General features: G+C 38.0%; 1 protein-coding gene across 1 annotated transcript in view; it reads left to right on the top strand.

The window, feature by feature from the left end:
- The window catches only part of LOC124776894 (putative ATP-dependent RNA helicase TDRD12), a 451178-nt gene that overhangs the window by 427923 nt on the left and 7051 nt on the right, over positions 1 to 16204 (top strand). Inside the window, exons 27-28 of the mRNA XM_047252081.1 lie at positions 5245 to 5355; positions 8903 to 8983. Of these exons, the coding sequence (XP_047108037.1) occupies positions 5245 to 5355; positions 8903 to 8983 (192 nt within the window). The remainder of the gene's footprint in view (positions 1 to 5244; positions 5356 to 8902; positions 8984 to 16204) is intronic.

The raw sequence follows: 16204 nt of genomic DNA, 5'->3' as shown, positions 1-16204 counted from the left end.
GTCTGTATGGTATCCTCATATAGCAGAATGTAAATGATAAACAGCACAAGCAACAAGGCAATATGGGAATAAAAGCTTTTGAAATGTGCTAAAAGTAAAAAATAAATAAATAAATAAAAAAAGACTGAATTTGGAGAGATAGGATAATTAATGAAGAGATACTGAATCAAATCATGGAAAGGAGAGCTTTTAAGGCAGTATTCAGCTAAAGCAAGAGACATTTTGAAGTATCAAGGAATAGTTAAGTTGGTAATAGAAGAGAAAGACTACAGTAATCAGGTTCAAGTTGATGTATCTGCATTAATTACGTAGAGATGAAGAAGCATATAAAAGTTAGACTAGTAGCAAGAGCTGCCTCAAATCAGTCTCTGGATGAAGACCTTACAAACAGCAGTATAATTTCATAATTATATGAACTGTGTTTTCACATTTTGCCCTGTTTCTTGTTTATTAAAATTTCTACAATAATTAAAAAAATATTAAGAATCTGGATGTTATGTCAGAAATAAGCAGTTATGGCAGTTAATTTTTGAGATAATATCCAAGCTTGTAGACTTTTTAATAAATTTTCTCAATACCCTCCACCACCACTACCACCATTGTCAATGCCATCAGCACTACCCATTTTATTGTCTCTAATACCTTCTCCTACTTAATGCGTTATGGTATTCCAGTTTATACATCTATAACCATCCTTCTAGTTTACTAGTGTCAGCTACCTTCCTTCCATTACATAGACTGCTGAGCTTTTAGTTCCTTCCCTCAGGGAGGAAAGATGCATAGGTTGGTGAAGGTTAGAAAGGAGGGTTAGGTTACTCAGATTCCAAGATGAGAGGGACCCACCTGTTGTGAAGACAATATTAACAAACTTTTCTTTTTGAAAAACAATTATATTGCTATTGTCAAATTGTATTTTATACTCTTGCAACTTACGCCAATCTCAGTTATTTTACTGTTTCCATGTCTCACTTCCTACTCTAATTCTGCCAACATCACCTGACTTAATTTGCCTATATTTTGTCATCCTTATTTTACCTTTGGTGATAAACCCTTTTCAAGACACTATCCATTCTGTTCAACTGTTCCTCCAAAAAGATTATAATGTCCTTGGAAACATCAAAAGTTTTTATTTCTTCTCCCTGAGCCTTAACTCTCTTCCCAAAATTTCTCCTTGGTTCCTTCTAATGCTTGCTCAGTGTACAGATTGAATAACATTATTGGTAGGGTGCAACCTGACTCACTCCCTTCCCAACTATGTCTTCCCTTTCATGTCCAATTTTTATTACTTCAGTCTGGTTTCTGTACAAGTTATGGATAACATTTTCCTTCCTTCCTTTATTTTACCATGCTATCAGACTTTCAAAGTGTGAATTCCAGTTAACATTGTCAAAGGCTTTCTCTAAACCTACAAACACTATAAGCGTAGGTTTGCCTTTATTCACTCTGAAAAAGATTTTTTTGGGCAATAAAGAATATTATTATTATTATTATTATTATTATTATTATTATTATTACTATTACTATTATTATCGTTGCTTCCAGTTGCCTCAAGAATATACCTGGTGACTTAAGCGATCTCACAATACTTTATGCAAGATGTAGGTGGTTTCAGACATTACTGTATCTTGTACTTCACTATCATTATAACATACTGTATTCTGGATAGAGTGGTCTTCAAGTCATCTAATTTTAATTTCAGGGCACTAATGATAACAGGGATGACATCAGTTTTAACATTCCAAATTTGACTAACCTCTATGTTCACCCTTATATTTCAGTTTCTTCGGGTTTCTGTACAGTTAATGTTCCCATCACACAGGACTGACAAGGAGAGGTCCCCAGCGGTGGGATCGATGCTTGAAAGCATCTATATGGTAAAGTCCCAGGTATCACAGTCTGCAACCATTCCCACTGGTGGGCCCTCATTTGCAAGTAATCTACAAAAAAAAATTCGCATGCCGCTCTACAGCTTTAAAAAAGAAATCTCATACAAGCAGGTTGTGTAGCATACAAAATGTTCAGGGCACAAACCTTATTAGCTGCTTTCAAATTTTTTTATTTTTAAATTTTTGCCAAACTGACTTTGATCATTATTTTTATTCAGTTACTTATAATTGATTTAAAGATATTTTTTTTTATTTCTGTTCCTTTGTCACAACATTTTAATTACCATATTAACTTTTTCAATTGCTCTATTTTTTTTCTTTCAATCATTCTTTTTTCATTTGGAATCTTTGTGCCTGTGAATTTAATTAACATGTGAAAATATTGATCTATTGGTTAAAACACAAAGATGAAATAAACTATTTATTTAGAATGTACAGTGGTATAAGAAATGTCTTTTTTATTACAATATGTTCATTTTTTGGGTGGTAACTATCTCGCAAAAATTTAAAATATGAATTCCTATTGCACTATGAACAAAATAACACAGATCAAGGTTTAAAGAAAAGACAGGATCATAAGTTAAATGAAAATCAAGTAAAATGAGGAATAGAAATAATGAATGTAAGAACTTGAATGAAAATATAGGATGGTATAATCGACTAAGTTAAATTGAAGTTAATATGTAAAAATAATTAAAATCACATAACAAAGATTCCAAATGGAAAAAGAATGATAGGAAGAAAAAATGATGGTAATTGAAAAAGTTAATAAAATGATTAAAATGGTGTTACAAAGGAATACAAATACAAAAATCACAGATAAACCAATCAACTGAATTAAAATAATAATCATAGTCATTTCAATAAGATTTAGAAATAAAAAAATTCAAAGGACCTACGAAGATTCAAACCCAGAACCTTTTGCTTTTGGGGACTCTGTCTTAACCATTACACTATGCAACGAATGTATATAACATTTCCTTTTTATAGCGGTAGAGCAGGCATGAGTAACATTCTTGACCCACTGGCCTGATTCACATACTTACTTAAGCTTGTGGGCCTCAACAGCAGCGCTCCTAGTGCCTAAAGTCAAAACTATAGTGTCCTAGGCATTAACGTTTATGATGACACCTGCTTCCAGCACTCCATACCAACAAATTATGCCTCAAAACACATATTTTCACCTCAGCTTCAGAAGTTTGCATTTATTTATGCATCATGAACATTGTTTCTTTACTTACAACATTTTAAAAGAGCTGTCTTAATAAAGCTGTGTTGCAAAATTCTACAACACTTTTAAAAAGACACAATCTTCACGACATGTAAATAAATGTAAACATCTGAAGATGGAATGCCAGACATCTTGAAGTGTCATCATGGAAAAATAAACCCATATGAAAACAGAAAAAAAATGTGCAAATGTTAAACCTAGAAAGGCTTGAAAAACAAAATGTGGCAATGAGGTAAACAATCCCAACTGACAAGCAATTAGGAGTATCTAAGCAATTTTTGGCAACAGGCAGTTCATTAAAGTGTTTGAAATTTAGTGTGCTAATATTCACAAACACTATTCACAAGCATTTTTTAAGTATTTGTCCAAAAATAGTTTTACTAACTGACAACATAGGCATGGTTTGTTGCCAGCATCAGTCGAAGACAAAAATGCTTCTCACCTCATCTCTTCAAGATAGAGAGCTGTTTCCCCTCTCTCTGCAGACACATGAGCACATTGGCCGTGACTTCATGCTGAGTGTTGTAAGGTTCTCTTTGTTGTTCAAACCCAGCAGCGGCGAAATTGCATTGCACGTGCATGGAGTAAACAAAACTTTAACGATTTTGCATCATGAGCAGAAAACCCGAGATGAGCCGAGTGTCCATAGAAATATCCAAAAATGCGTCGCAAAGTACAATGCGATTGCTTCCGTATGTCTCCCACAAATTTTTTTCGGCAGGCTGGATTGAAAACAATCGCCGACTGAATCCAGCCCACAGGCCACCCGTGCTGAGAAGCATCACACAAAATTCTAAAATTTTTTTTCGTCAACTGTTCATAAATGAGGGCCCACCAGTGGAATGAGTGCAGAGCTTGAAATTTGGAAGTTTAACCTACATCACTGTGTAGATGGTTCAAAAATTCAATCTCACTGCTGGAGATGTCTTCTTGTGACACATCTGTTAAGAAAGAGGCTTTTATCTGGCTGTTGTATAACATTGTCAGTCTTGTTAGCTATTGCCATTCAGTTGGTACTGATGTGTCGATCATACAAAATTGTGTTACATCATGACTGCTTTAGGTGTGTCATCATACCATACTGGCCGATTGTTTGACTACTTGGGAACATGAGGGCAGGCATACTCTTTGTCAGTGCTCCTGTCAGTCACATCTGACCACCACAAGGGAGGACCACCGTATTGTGCGAGCACACCATAACCTGCCACATCTGTACTTGCCATCCGAGAACAAGTAATCGATTCCCTGCAACATTCTTTGTCAGCCGGCTCCATTGCTTGGAGACTAGCAGCAGCTGGATTAGGGAATTACCACCTCATACATAGACTACCATTAACAGTGTCTGTATTTGGAATGATGCTGTGACTGGCAAACATGGACTGCTGACATATGGTGATGCATTCTGTTCGGCAGTGAATCACAGTTCTGCACTACACCAGATGACCACGGCTGGCAACATCATAAGAAGAGATCCCATTCTTCCAATGTAACAACACAGCAGTACATCATGGATATCCTGTGTCCTCACATGCAACAATATCATGATGCCATTTTTCAACAGGACAGTGTTCATCCACCAATGGTACATGTCACTAAAAACTGTCTGCATGATGTAGAGATACTCCTTTGGTTTGTATGCGATAGAAGACATGTGGCCAAGCCTAGACATCAACTCAGTCCCAGTCCCAGTATGTCAAGGACCAGTTACAACTTTTGTGGCTAAGGTTGCCTCAGGAGAGGATTCAGTGTCTTTATGTCACTCTTCCCAACCAAATCAGTGCATGCATCCAAGCCAGAGCGGGCACATTATCTGACGTTCTTTGTAAATTTTACTCGATTTTATAATCGCTGAAATAACATCATTGTGTACTCTCTCAATCCATGAAGTTACATTTCGTTTTCTCCTCCTTTTCTGGATGCTTCATATTTTTGTCAAATAGTAGTAGTAAGTATCTTTTTAATAGAAACTATAAAGATTTTTAAGTCCATGTCTTTTAAAAACATTTTTGATGCAAATTTCCAAAAACAGTATTTACTGAAATTGTATATTGTTTCTGGTGTGAGATTTTATACAATTTAACTGTCTATACTAATTAAGTTGCAGACCAAAGCAAGTTTATTTTTCAGGTTTCAAATGGCCTCGACTGCTGAAATCAGAGAAGAAGAAATCCTGGTTAAAAATTGATCATGATTATGAAGAGACTGAAACTGAAGCATGTTTCACTATGATAGAACAAGGTAAGCAACATACTGGGACCGACATTCTGGATTATTAACTCTGTTGATATGTTGTTTGTTGTGGTCTTCAGTCTTGAGACTGGTTTGATGCAGCTCTCCATGCTACTCTATCCTGTGCAAGCTTCTTCATCTACCAGTACCTACTGCAACCTACATCCTTCTGAATCTGATTAGTGTATTCATCTCTTGGTCTCCCTCTACGATTTTTACCCTTCACGCTGCCCTCCAATACTAAAATGGTGATCGTTTGAAGCCTCAGAACACGTCCTACTAACCGATCCCTTCTTCTAGTCAAGTTGTGCCACAAACTCCTCTTCTCCCCAATTCTATTCAATACCTCCTCATTAGTTATGTGATCTACCCATCTAATCTTCAGCATTCTTCTGTAGCACCATATTTCAAAAGCTTCTATTCTCTTCTTGTCCAAACTATTTATCGTCCATGTTTCACTTCCATATATGGCTATACTCCATACAAATACTTTCAGAAACGACTTACTGACACTTAAATCTATACTCGATGTTAACGAATTTCTCTTCTTCAGAAATGCTTTCCTTGCCATTGCCAGTCTACATTTTATATCCTCTCTACTTCGCCCATCATCAGTTATTTTGCTCCCCAAATAGCAAAACTCCTTTACTTCTTTAAGTGTCTCATTTCCTAATCTAATTCCCTCAGCATCACCCGACTTAATTCGACTACATTCCATTATCCTCGTTTTGCTTTTCCTGATGTTCATCTTATATCCTCCTTTCAAGACACTGTCCATTCCGTTCAACTGCCTCTTCCAAGTCCTTTGCTGTCTCTGACAGAATTACAATGTCATCGGCGAACCTCAAAGTTTTTATTTCTTCTCCATGGATTTTAATACCTACTCTGAATTTTTTCTTTTGTTTCCTTTGCTACTTGCTCAATATACAGATTGAATAACATCGGGGAGAGGCTACAACCCTGTCGCACTCCTTTCCTGACCACTGCTTCTCTTTCATGTCCCTCGACTCTTATAACTGCCATCTGGTTTCTATACAAATTATAAATAGCCTCTCGTTCCCTGTATTTTACCCCTGCCACCTTCAGAATTTGAAAGAGAATATTCCAGTCAACATTGTTAAAAGCTTTCTCTGAGTCTACAAATGCTAGAAACATAGGTTTGCCTTTCCTTAATCTATCTTCTAAGATAAGTCATAGGGTCAGTATTGCCTCACGTGTTCCAATATTTCTATTGAATCCAATCTAATCTTTCCTGAGGTCAGCTTCTACCAGTTTTTCCATTTGTCTGTAAAGAATTCATGTTAGTATTTTGCAGTTGTCACTTATTAAACTGATAGTTCGGTAATTTTCACATCTGTCAACACCTGCTTTCTTTGGAATTGGAATTATTATATTCTTCTTGAAGTCTAACGGTATTTCACCTGTCTCATACATTTTGCTCACCAGATGGTATAGTTTTGTCAGGACTGGCTCGCCCAAGGCTGTCAGTAGTTCTAATGGAGTGTTGTCTACTCCCGGGGCCTTGTTTCGACTCAGGTCTTTCAGTGCTCTGTCAAACTCTTCACGTAGTATTTTACCTCCCATTTCATCTTCATTTACATCCTCTTCCATTTCCATAATATTGTCCTCAAGTACATCGCCCTTGTATAGACCCTCTATATACTACTTCAACCTTTCTGTTTTCTCTTCTTTGCTTAGGTCTGGGTTTCCATCTGAGCTCTTGATATTCATACAAGTGGTTCTCTTTTCTCCAAAGGTCTCTTTAATTTTCCTGTAGGCAGTATCTATCTTACCCCTAGTGAGATAAGCCTCTACATCCTTACATTTGTCCTCTAGCCATCCCTGCTTAGCCATTTTGCACTTCCTGTCGATCTCTTTTTTTGAGACGTTTGTATTACTTTTTGCCTGCTTCATTTACTGCATTTTTATATTTTCTCCTTTCATCAATTAAATTCAATATTTCTCCTGTTACCCAAGGATTTCTACTAGCCCTCGTCTTTTTACCTACTTCTTCCTCTACTGCCTTCACTTCTTCATCCCTCAAAGCTACCCATTCTTCTTCTACTGTATTTCTTTTCCCCATTCCTGTCAATTGTTCCCTTATGCTCTCCCTGAAACTCTGTACAACCTCTGGTTTAGTCAGTTTATCCAGGTCCCATCTCCTTAAATTCCCACCTTTTTGCAATTTCTTCAGTTTTAATCTACAGTTCATAACCAATAAATTGTGGTTAGAGTCCACATCTGCCCCTGGAAATGTCTTACAATTTAAAACTTGGTTCCTAAATCTGTCTTACCATTATATAATCTATCTGATACCTTCTAGTATCTCCAGGCTTATTCCATGTATACAGCCTTCTTTCATGATTCTTGAATGAAGTGTTATCTATGAATAAGTTATGCTCTATGCAAAATTCTGCCAGGCAGCTTCCTCTTACATTTCTTACCCCCAATCCATATTCACCTACTACGTTTCCTTCTCTCCCTTTTCCTACTGTCAAATTCCAGTCACCCATGACTATTAAATTTTCATCTCCCTTGACTATCTGAATAATTTATTTTATCTCATCATACATTTCATCAATTTCTTCGTCATCTGCAGAGCTAGTTGGCATACAAACTTGTACTACTACTTTAGTAGGCGTGGGCTTCGTGTCTATCTTAGCCACAATAATGCGTTCACTATGCTGTTTGTAGTAGATTTCCTGCACTCCTATTTTTTTATTCATTATTAAACCTACTCCTGCATTACCCCTATTTGATTTTGTGTTTATAAACCTGTATTCACCTGACCAAAAGTCTTGTTCCTTCTGCCACCAAACTTCACTAATTCCCACTATATCTAACTTCAACCTATCCATTTCCCTTTTTAAATTTTCTAACCGACCTGCCCGATTAAGGGATCTGACATTCCACGCTCCGATCCATAGAACGCCAGTTTTCTTTCTCCTGATAATGACGTCCTCTTGATTAGTCCCATCCCAGAGATCCGAATGGGGGACTATTTTACCTCCGAAATATTTTACCCAAGAGGACGCCATCATCATTTAACCATACAGTAAAGCTGCATGCCCTCAGGAAAAATTACGGCTGTAGTTTCCCCTTGCTTTCAGCCGTTCGCAGTACCAGCACAGCAAGGTTTTTTTGGTTAGTGGTACAAGGCCAGATCAGTCAGTCATCCGGACTGTTGCCCCTGCAACTACTGAAATCGCTGCTGCCCCTCTTCAGGAACCACACATCTGTCTGGCCTCTCAACAGATATCCCTCCATTGTGGTTGCACCTACGGTACGGCTATCTGTGTCGCTGAGGCACGCAAGCTGGCCCACCAATGGCAAGGTCCGTGGTTCATGGGGGGGGTCTATTGATATAAGGAACATAAATCTCTATAACCAATGAAATCCATCCAAACAAATTTTAAAGGCCAATGGTCCTTATTTATCAAAGTTAATTCTTCTGTTCGGTTGTAAGTCTTATTTCTTTGCTAATTTGATAATTTATGTTAATCAAAACAAGATTTGCAGGACAAGCAAATTTTAACAAAGGGGTTGTGTTTTTCAGACACACAGATTCACAGAACAGAAGGCGACAGTTCCTGTTGTAAAGTGCTGCAGACTCATGAACCAGTATGTAGTACTGAAGGTAAGTGTATTGCCAAATAGTACTTTAAATTAAAATATATTTTCTCTTCCCTTTCGCTCCACTTTTTTTTCCCAAGAGGCTCTTTACAGATGAAACATGGATTTTGAATTAACAGCACAAGGTGATGTACTATGTGACTTCTGGTACAACAATGTAAAATTTTTGTGTAGATCAAAGTTAATATCGTTTAATGCAGGATGGCATTTTGATGCCAAAATAGTTCAAAACCTAGAGATTGCTCAGAGATAAATGTAAATACGCATCTTGGGAATTACTAAGAGATAAAGGCAAACGAACAGATGGAGTATGTAAAGTGCTGTAGTAGAAGACCTCATTAAGACTGTAATGAAAGTGAAGTGAAGGTGGGTGGAACATGTAGCCAAGCAAAAGGAATGCAGATGGAGCATAAATCTTCACTGGATTCCAGGAAACATGGAAGATCAACATGAATAAATGACATTAAAAATCCATGCAGGATTGGATATATGTGTATGAAGACTAACATGCATAAGGAAGCATGTAGGAGGTCTTCATCTATTAGTTGATGTCAGGTAGCTATTGAGGACATGTATATGCAGTGCTCAATTTGTGATGGTACATATCAGTATCTCTGACGAAAAAAAATCAAAACCGCAGATTTTGAGACGTGCTACTATAGGACTATTAATAAGCAGTATAAATGTTGTACTCCCACTTTTAAAATGCACAGGAAAGCATTAAAATATTGCTTTAAGAAGTCTAATAAATTTCAAAAACACCTCCCTGGAAGGTCACAGTGTTTTAACCTCATTTTTACCAATTAAGTACTGTGTATATGTGTAGGAAAGATCCTTGAGCAAGCCCTGGCAGTGTGTGCAGTTACCTACTTTACACAATATTTATATTGCTTAATAAATATTTTGTATAATTTAGCTACTGCATCACAATGTCTGTCTCCTGTGCCACTTTGGTAATGATTTTATTAACATTTCAGTGTGCCTCCAAATGTATTTGGCATGTTTTTTTATACCGCCTTGATGAAGACATGAAATACTGGAGCAGTGCTGTAGAACCATTATCATTTGCCTCTTATTTACAGATGCACTATACTTTTGCAGAACCATCCTAACAAAATCATAGCCTACCACTCACTTTCCTTATTACTGATTTCAAGTGTATGTCCTATTTCAGTACCCTTAGATATTTAAACAATGTGACTGGGTCCACACAAAATTTCATCAAAATCAGATATGGTCAAGTGGGGTCCTAAAGACCACTTGACATCCAAATACAAGCAAGGACAGGGTGTAACAGCAAAGTGTATTCAGTGTAAAATGTAATAGAAGTTCTTCAATATCACTTATTTCATAAGTGTGAAGAAAATTGAAGGAGCTAGTGTGTAAGGTCCCGTAGTGAGATTAATCATAAAGCATGACACAAAGTGACCAGTGGCCAAAGGGAAAGAAGGAAGTTACAGAATAGAACAGAGCGCTGAAACAGTTAAAAAGGGGAAGAAAAAAAAAGGAAATTACCAAGTTAATCTTAGGTAGTGGAAAGAAATGGCAGAAAAGGTACCAGGGGGCCGGTAACAACAACAAGGAAAATTATTGTAACTGGTAGTCAGTGTGAACAAAAATGATGAGTTAAAACAAGTACCCATGTAGTGAAACAACATGATCAGGACTGTAGTGTTCCAAGGTGTTCTGTGTAATGGTTATTGTGTGTTACCTATCTCTTGTGTGTTTGAAAGGGTAGAAGATGTGTATTTAAATTATTAAAATTGTTGAAGAGGCAAACCCAGCAGCAAATGAGGGTACATAGTGCAGTCAGATGCAGATTCTTGGGCAAATTTGAGCAAACAATGCCTCTTGTCTGGATTCTGATGTCGTCTGGTTCCTTTCAACAACTGGGAAAAGGCGAACAACCACGAGGAAAATCGAACAACAGTTGCATAACAACCTGTAGTTTGAGTAGATAGGGGTCCATTATACAGCAAAGACAGTTATCAGTGTGACCCTCTACAGCAGAGAGCTCCAAAATACTCAAGAAATGCTGTAAACGAGAATGTCATGATATTAGAGACCAAATGCAGAAACATTAAGGAAAAAAAGTTGTGCTAAAGTTTGAACCACTATTGAAAAACTGTGGGTCCCTTATAACACTTAGGTGGCTAGAACCATAAATTAATGGTAGTGATCTCTTTAGACCACCCCGTGGGAATGGAGGGGTATATTTGTAACAGTAGACAAGAATCTTCAATCAACTGAGGTAGAAATTGAGGCTTCACTGAAAATGATTTGGACAAGAATTATAAATGGAACAGTTGTAGCTGGACCCTACATCAGCCTTCAAAGTCGTCTCTAGAACCAACTTAAATCCCTAACAGGTGGTGTGAATGTTTACAAGTAGTTCTTAGTTTAAATACATTTGCAAATGCTGCCCAAAAAGTAAAGACACATATAAAGTGTACAACAATAATAGACATTCCAATAGGAAAAAATTTTTAAAAGGTGGGAATAGGCCGTCACTCGCCTTTCCAGTTACACAAGAGAAGGAGCGTGGCTTGTACTTTATGTATTTTCATCATCTTGCTGCAATGTTAATCATGTGTTGATGGTACACTGTTCTGTACATCATCTAAGTTTACATTCATCAGGCCTGTTCTTTCTGTGTGTTGTAGTTGTACTAACAATAGTTTATTAACAAAGTTAATAAGGTACTACATTTCATATGAATCTCTAGTATATTAGCACATGCCTTTACATTTCACTAAAAAAGATCCATAAAAAACTTCAATGCCACAGAATTGTTCTGCCTGTTTTATTTAACCTCTTTATTACACCTCATGAACTATTATAGTTTTATTAGCAAGTGAATTTCACTTTGTGCAAGATGTACTGTGTTGATGGATGCACTGTATGATGGAGATGCCAAACCTTCCCCCTCAAGGACTGCAACAGTTTCTTCTTACAATTCACAATATTTTGATGGTAGTCTCATAGTAAACAAATTTTTCACAGCAAGGTTCCTCTATTACTAGAATCACCCAGCACTGTTTTCATAACATTCCACAGTAGGTGTTGGGTTCATACTATGTCCTCTATGTAGACAGATGTAGGGAAGTCACAAAATCACACTTCTGCGATTCTTCTGTTTTATGTTATCAATTTTTATTAAGTTGTGTGTGTTTTCTATTTCATTGATTATTACTTATTCTTAAGTTTGTAGCAAAAATCAAAAGTTTTGTTGAGCATCACAGTGCTACGTGCAAAATATTTCCTTGTTCTTCACAATATTAAATTAACATTTGTTACAAAAAACAAAATTAACTGCTTGGTGCACAGTTTCATGAAATAGATTAGAGGTTACTCAGTTGATGGACAGTTCCGTCAGTTGCTGTATGTGGCATTTCTTGACAATGGGCATCAGTTATTTCCTATTGAAATTTACAGTACCAAATAGAAATAAGTTGGTAATGAATTTTAGCGATTGTTTTCCTCCTCCTGATCAAAAATTAATAATGGTACTAATTTCAAACATGGATGACTTGGAACCAACAGAGATATTACAAACTTAATTTTCTAACATTGCAGTGCCACAGTTCAGGTGCATGGCAGTGAGTACATCCCATTGTACCAGTTACTAGAGCTTCTCCCATTCCAGTCACATATGGAGTGTGGGAAGAATCCAATTTTTGAAAGTTTGTAAGTAGGCATTCTCAGGACAGTTTACAGCTATCTTCAAGTACTGTTCAGTTCAGTGACCATTCATGCTGACCTTCTCCATATATGTTCAGTATCCCTAGTTAATCCTATTTGGTACAAGCCCCATACACTTGAGCAGTATTCAAGGATTGGTTGCACAAGTTATATGTAAAAAACTCCTTTGTAGACTGATAGCATTTCCCTAATATTGTACTAGTCAACTAAACTCTGCCACTTGTGTTAACTACGACTGAGCCTATGTGATTATTACATTTCACATCTGTACAAAGTGTTACACTCGGGTATTTGTATGAGTTGATCGATTCCAACTGTGACTTATTTGAGGGTGGTTTGAAAAGTTCTCAGAACGGAACAGAAAAAAGTAATTACATCACTGAAAGTTTTTTTATTTTTATTTTTCAATGTAGTCTCCTTGTAGATTAATGCACTTGGTCTAATGATGTTCCAGTGCCTTGATCCCACCTCGAAAATGAGTTTCCTTCAGGCCTGCAAAATAGTTGTCAACGTCGTTTGAAATCAATCTTCGTCCTCCAAGAAAAGTTTTCAGTTTTGGGATGAGATGGAAGTCTGACATTCATGTCAGGTGAATAAGACGGATGTGGTAACAATTCATACTTAGTTCGTGTAATTTTGCCATGGCGACAGCACGTTTTTGATCCAGCATCAAGAGTCGCGGCACCTATCTTGCAAATAATTTTTCCATATCTAATTCTTCACTTAAAATGTGATATACCCTTTCAGATGACAGCTGGCAAGTGTGTGCAATTTCACACACTTTCAGTCAGTGATCCTCCATGACCATTGTGTGCACTTTTGCAATGATTTCTGGATTAGTGGCACATCTAGGCTGACCACTGTTCGGATCATCATCTAACCTCCCCCGACCAAATTTAAATTCATTTGTCCATTTGGCAACAATGGAATATGAAGGAGCAGAGTCCCCCAGTGTATTCTGGAAATCGGCATGAATGTCCTTTGCTTTCATACCTTTCTTTCTGAAGTACTTCATCACTACTCGAATCTCTTGATTTTTTCCATCTTCACAAATCACTATGCAAGAACAACAAAGCCACGTCACCGCCCCAGCTCTCTTCCAAGAGCACTGACATGGCACGTGTTTACAGGCACCATTCCAGTGAATATCATGTGAACAACTCGCACCGGTGCTGACCTCTCGTGGTGATTCTGAGAACTTTTAAGACAACCCTCGTATGGTTTTTTTAACTTTGTGAAGTGCAAAATTTTACATTTCTGAACATTTAAAACAAATTGCCAAACTTTGCATGACTTTGAAATTTTATCAAGATCTGACATAGTATTCGTGCAGCTTCTTTTAGGCAGTACTTCATTATACGTAACTGCATCAGCTGCAGATAGACTGAGGTTACTACGAATTTTGTCCACAACATCATTAATTCCTCCAGAACCTCTACATCTACTCACATTTCACTACAGCTCATTCTTATCAGCTCATTGTGCTATCTTCCTGAATCTTGATTTCTTGTTGCCTGATGGCTCACTAAAAACCTCCTCCTATATCAGATGCGCCAATAACCCACAGTACCTTCATTTTCACATCTGGCATCCATTCCACAACAAGAACTCCCTCTCCTGTAGCCTTGCCAGATGCTGTGAAACTGCCATCGACTAGCACTCTCTCTATCCCTAGGCTTTGAATCACTAGTGAACAATTTGGTTGAGTTTTTAATTTTTTTACTACCTGTTACCTGTACACCAAAAGTGATATAATGTTACCCACTTAATCTGTGTGACATCCTAGTCCATACTATGGAGCCTCTGCACAAAATTCTGCATCTCACACGTCCATTCCCATCCCATACTTCTGTATATCCACCATCTCCTGCTGAATTCTAGTCACAGACACCACTTACGTTATAAAAAGATAGGGTCACATGTGAAAGTAGCCACGTCATATAGGAGCTGTGTTGTAATTACTTTCCATGTTGATATGGCAACTAGCCAGCTATATACTAGCACAAAGTGCCACCTTCAAACTACAGCTAACCTCAGACTTGACTATATCAACATCTGTGCCATATGGATCGTCCCCCCCAATTCACTCTCTTATGTATTGAGTAACTGGGAACTGTCCTTCCAGCACATCCTCCATTTGTACAATCCATTAGTGTAAACCTCAGCTAATTAATATAGTTCTTTCATTAACTGTTATAATAAATATCATACTTGCTTTCCACTACAGTGGCAACACACTTGTTAACCACCCAACTGCAAACAATATGTTGTCCAGTCACAGTTTGGATTAATGGGTAGTTCTGGTATTGATCTGGTATGTGATCAAACATATCCAGACACCTGGCTGAAAATGACTTGAAAGTTCATGGCACCCTCAATTGGTAATGCTGGAATTCAATATGGTGTTGGCCCACCCTTAGCCTTGATGACAGCTTCCACTCTCACAGACATACGTTCAGTCAGGTACTGGAAGGTTTTTTGGGCAATGGCACCTCGTTGTTCACAGAGTGCTGCTCTGAGGAGAGGTATCGGTGTCGGTCGGTGAGGCCTGGCACGAAGTCAACATTCCAAAACATCGCAAAGATGTTCTATAGGATTCAGGTCAGAACTCTGCGCAGGCCAGGCCATTACAGGGATATTATTGTCATGTAACCACACTGCCACAGGCCGTGTATTATGAACAGATGCTCGAACATGTTGAAAGATGCAATCACCATCCCTGAATTGCTCTTCAACAGTGGGAAGCAAGAAGGTGCATAAAAAACTTCAGTGTAGGCCTGTGCTGTGATCGTGTCAAGCAAAACAACGAGGGGTGCAAGCCCTCTCAATGAAAAACATGACCACCACCGCCTCCGAATTTTACTGTTGGCACTACACACTCTGGCACATGACGTTCATCGGGCATTCACCATACCCACACCCCACCATCGGATCGCGACATTGTTGTGTACCGTGATTTGTCTCTCCACACAACGTTTTTCCACTGTTCAATCATCCAATGTTTATGCTCCTTACACCATGTGAGGTGGTGTTTTGCATTTATCGGCGTGATGTGTGCCTTATAAGCAGCTGCTCAACCATGAAATCAAAGTTTTCTCACTTCCCGCCTAACTGTCATAGTACTTGCAGTGGATCCTGCTGCAGTTTGGAATTCCTGTGTGATGGTCTGGATGGATGTCTGCCTATTGCACATTACAACCCTCTTCAACTGTCGGCGGTCTCTGTCAGTCAACAGATGAGGTCGACCTGTATGCTTTTGTGCTGTATGTGTCCCTTCACATTTCCACTTCACTATCACATCGGAAACAGTGGATCTAGGGATGTTTAGGAGTGTGGAAATCTTGCGTACAGACATATGACACAAGTGACACCCAACCACCTGACCATGTTCAAAGTCCATGAGTTCCACGGAGCGTCACACTCTGAGATCGCTGATATGGACTACCTGGCAGTAGGTGGCAGCACAATGCACCTAATATGAAAAATGTATGTTCTCGGGGGTGTCGGGATCCATTTAATCACA

Source organism: Schistocerca piceifrons, chromosome 2 (genome assembly GCF_021461385.2).
Source record: "Schistocerca piceifrons isolate TAMUIC-IGC-003096 chromosome 2, iqSchPice1.1, whole genome shotgun sequence".
Lineage (NCBI taxonomy): Eukaryota > Metazoa > Arthropoda > Insecta > Orthoptera > Acrididae > Schistocerca > Schistocerca piceifrons.
The sequence above is the reverse complement of the archived record's forward strand: the minus strand, read 5'-3'. Positions and strand labels throughout refer to the sequence as shown.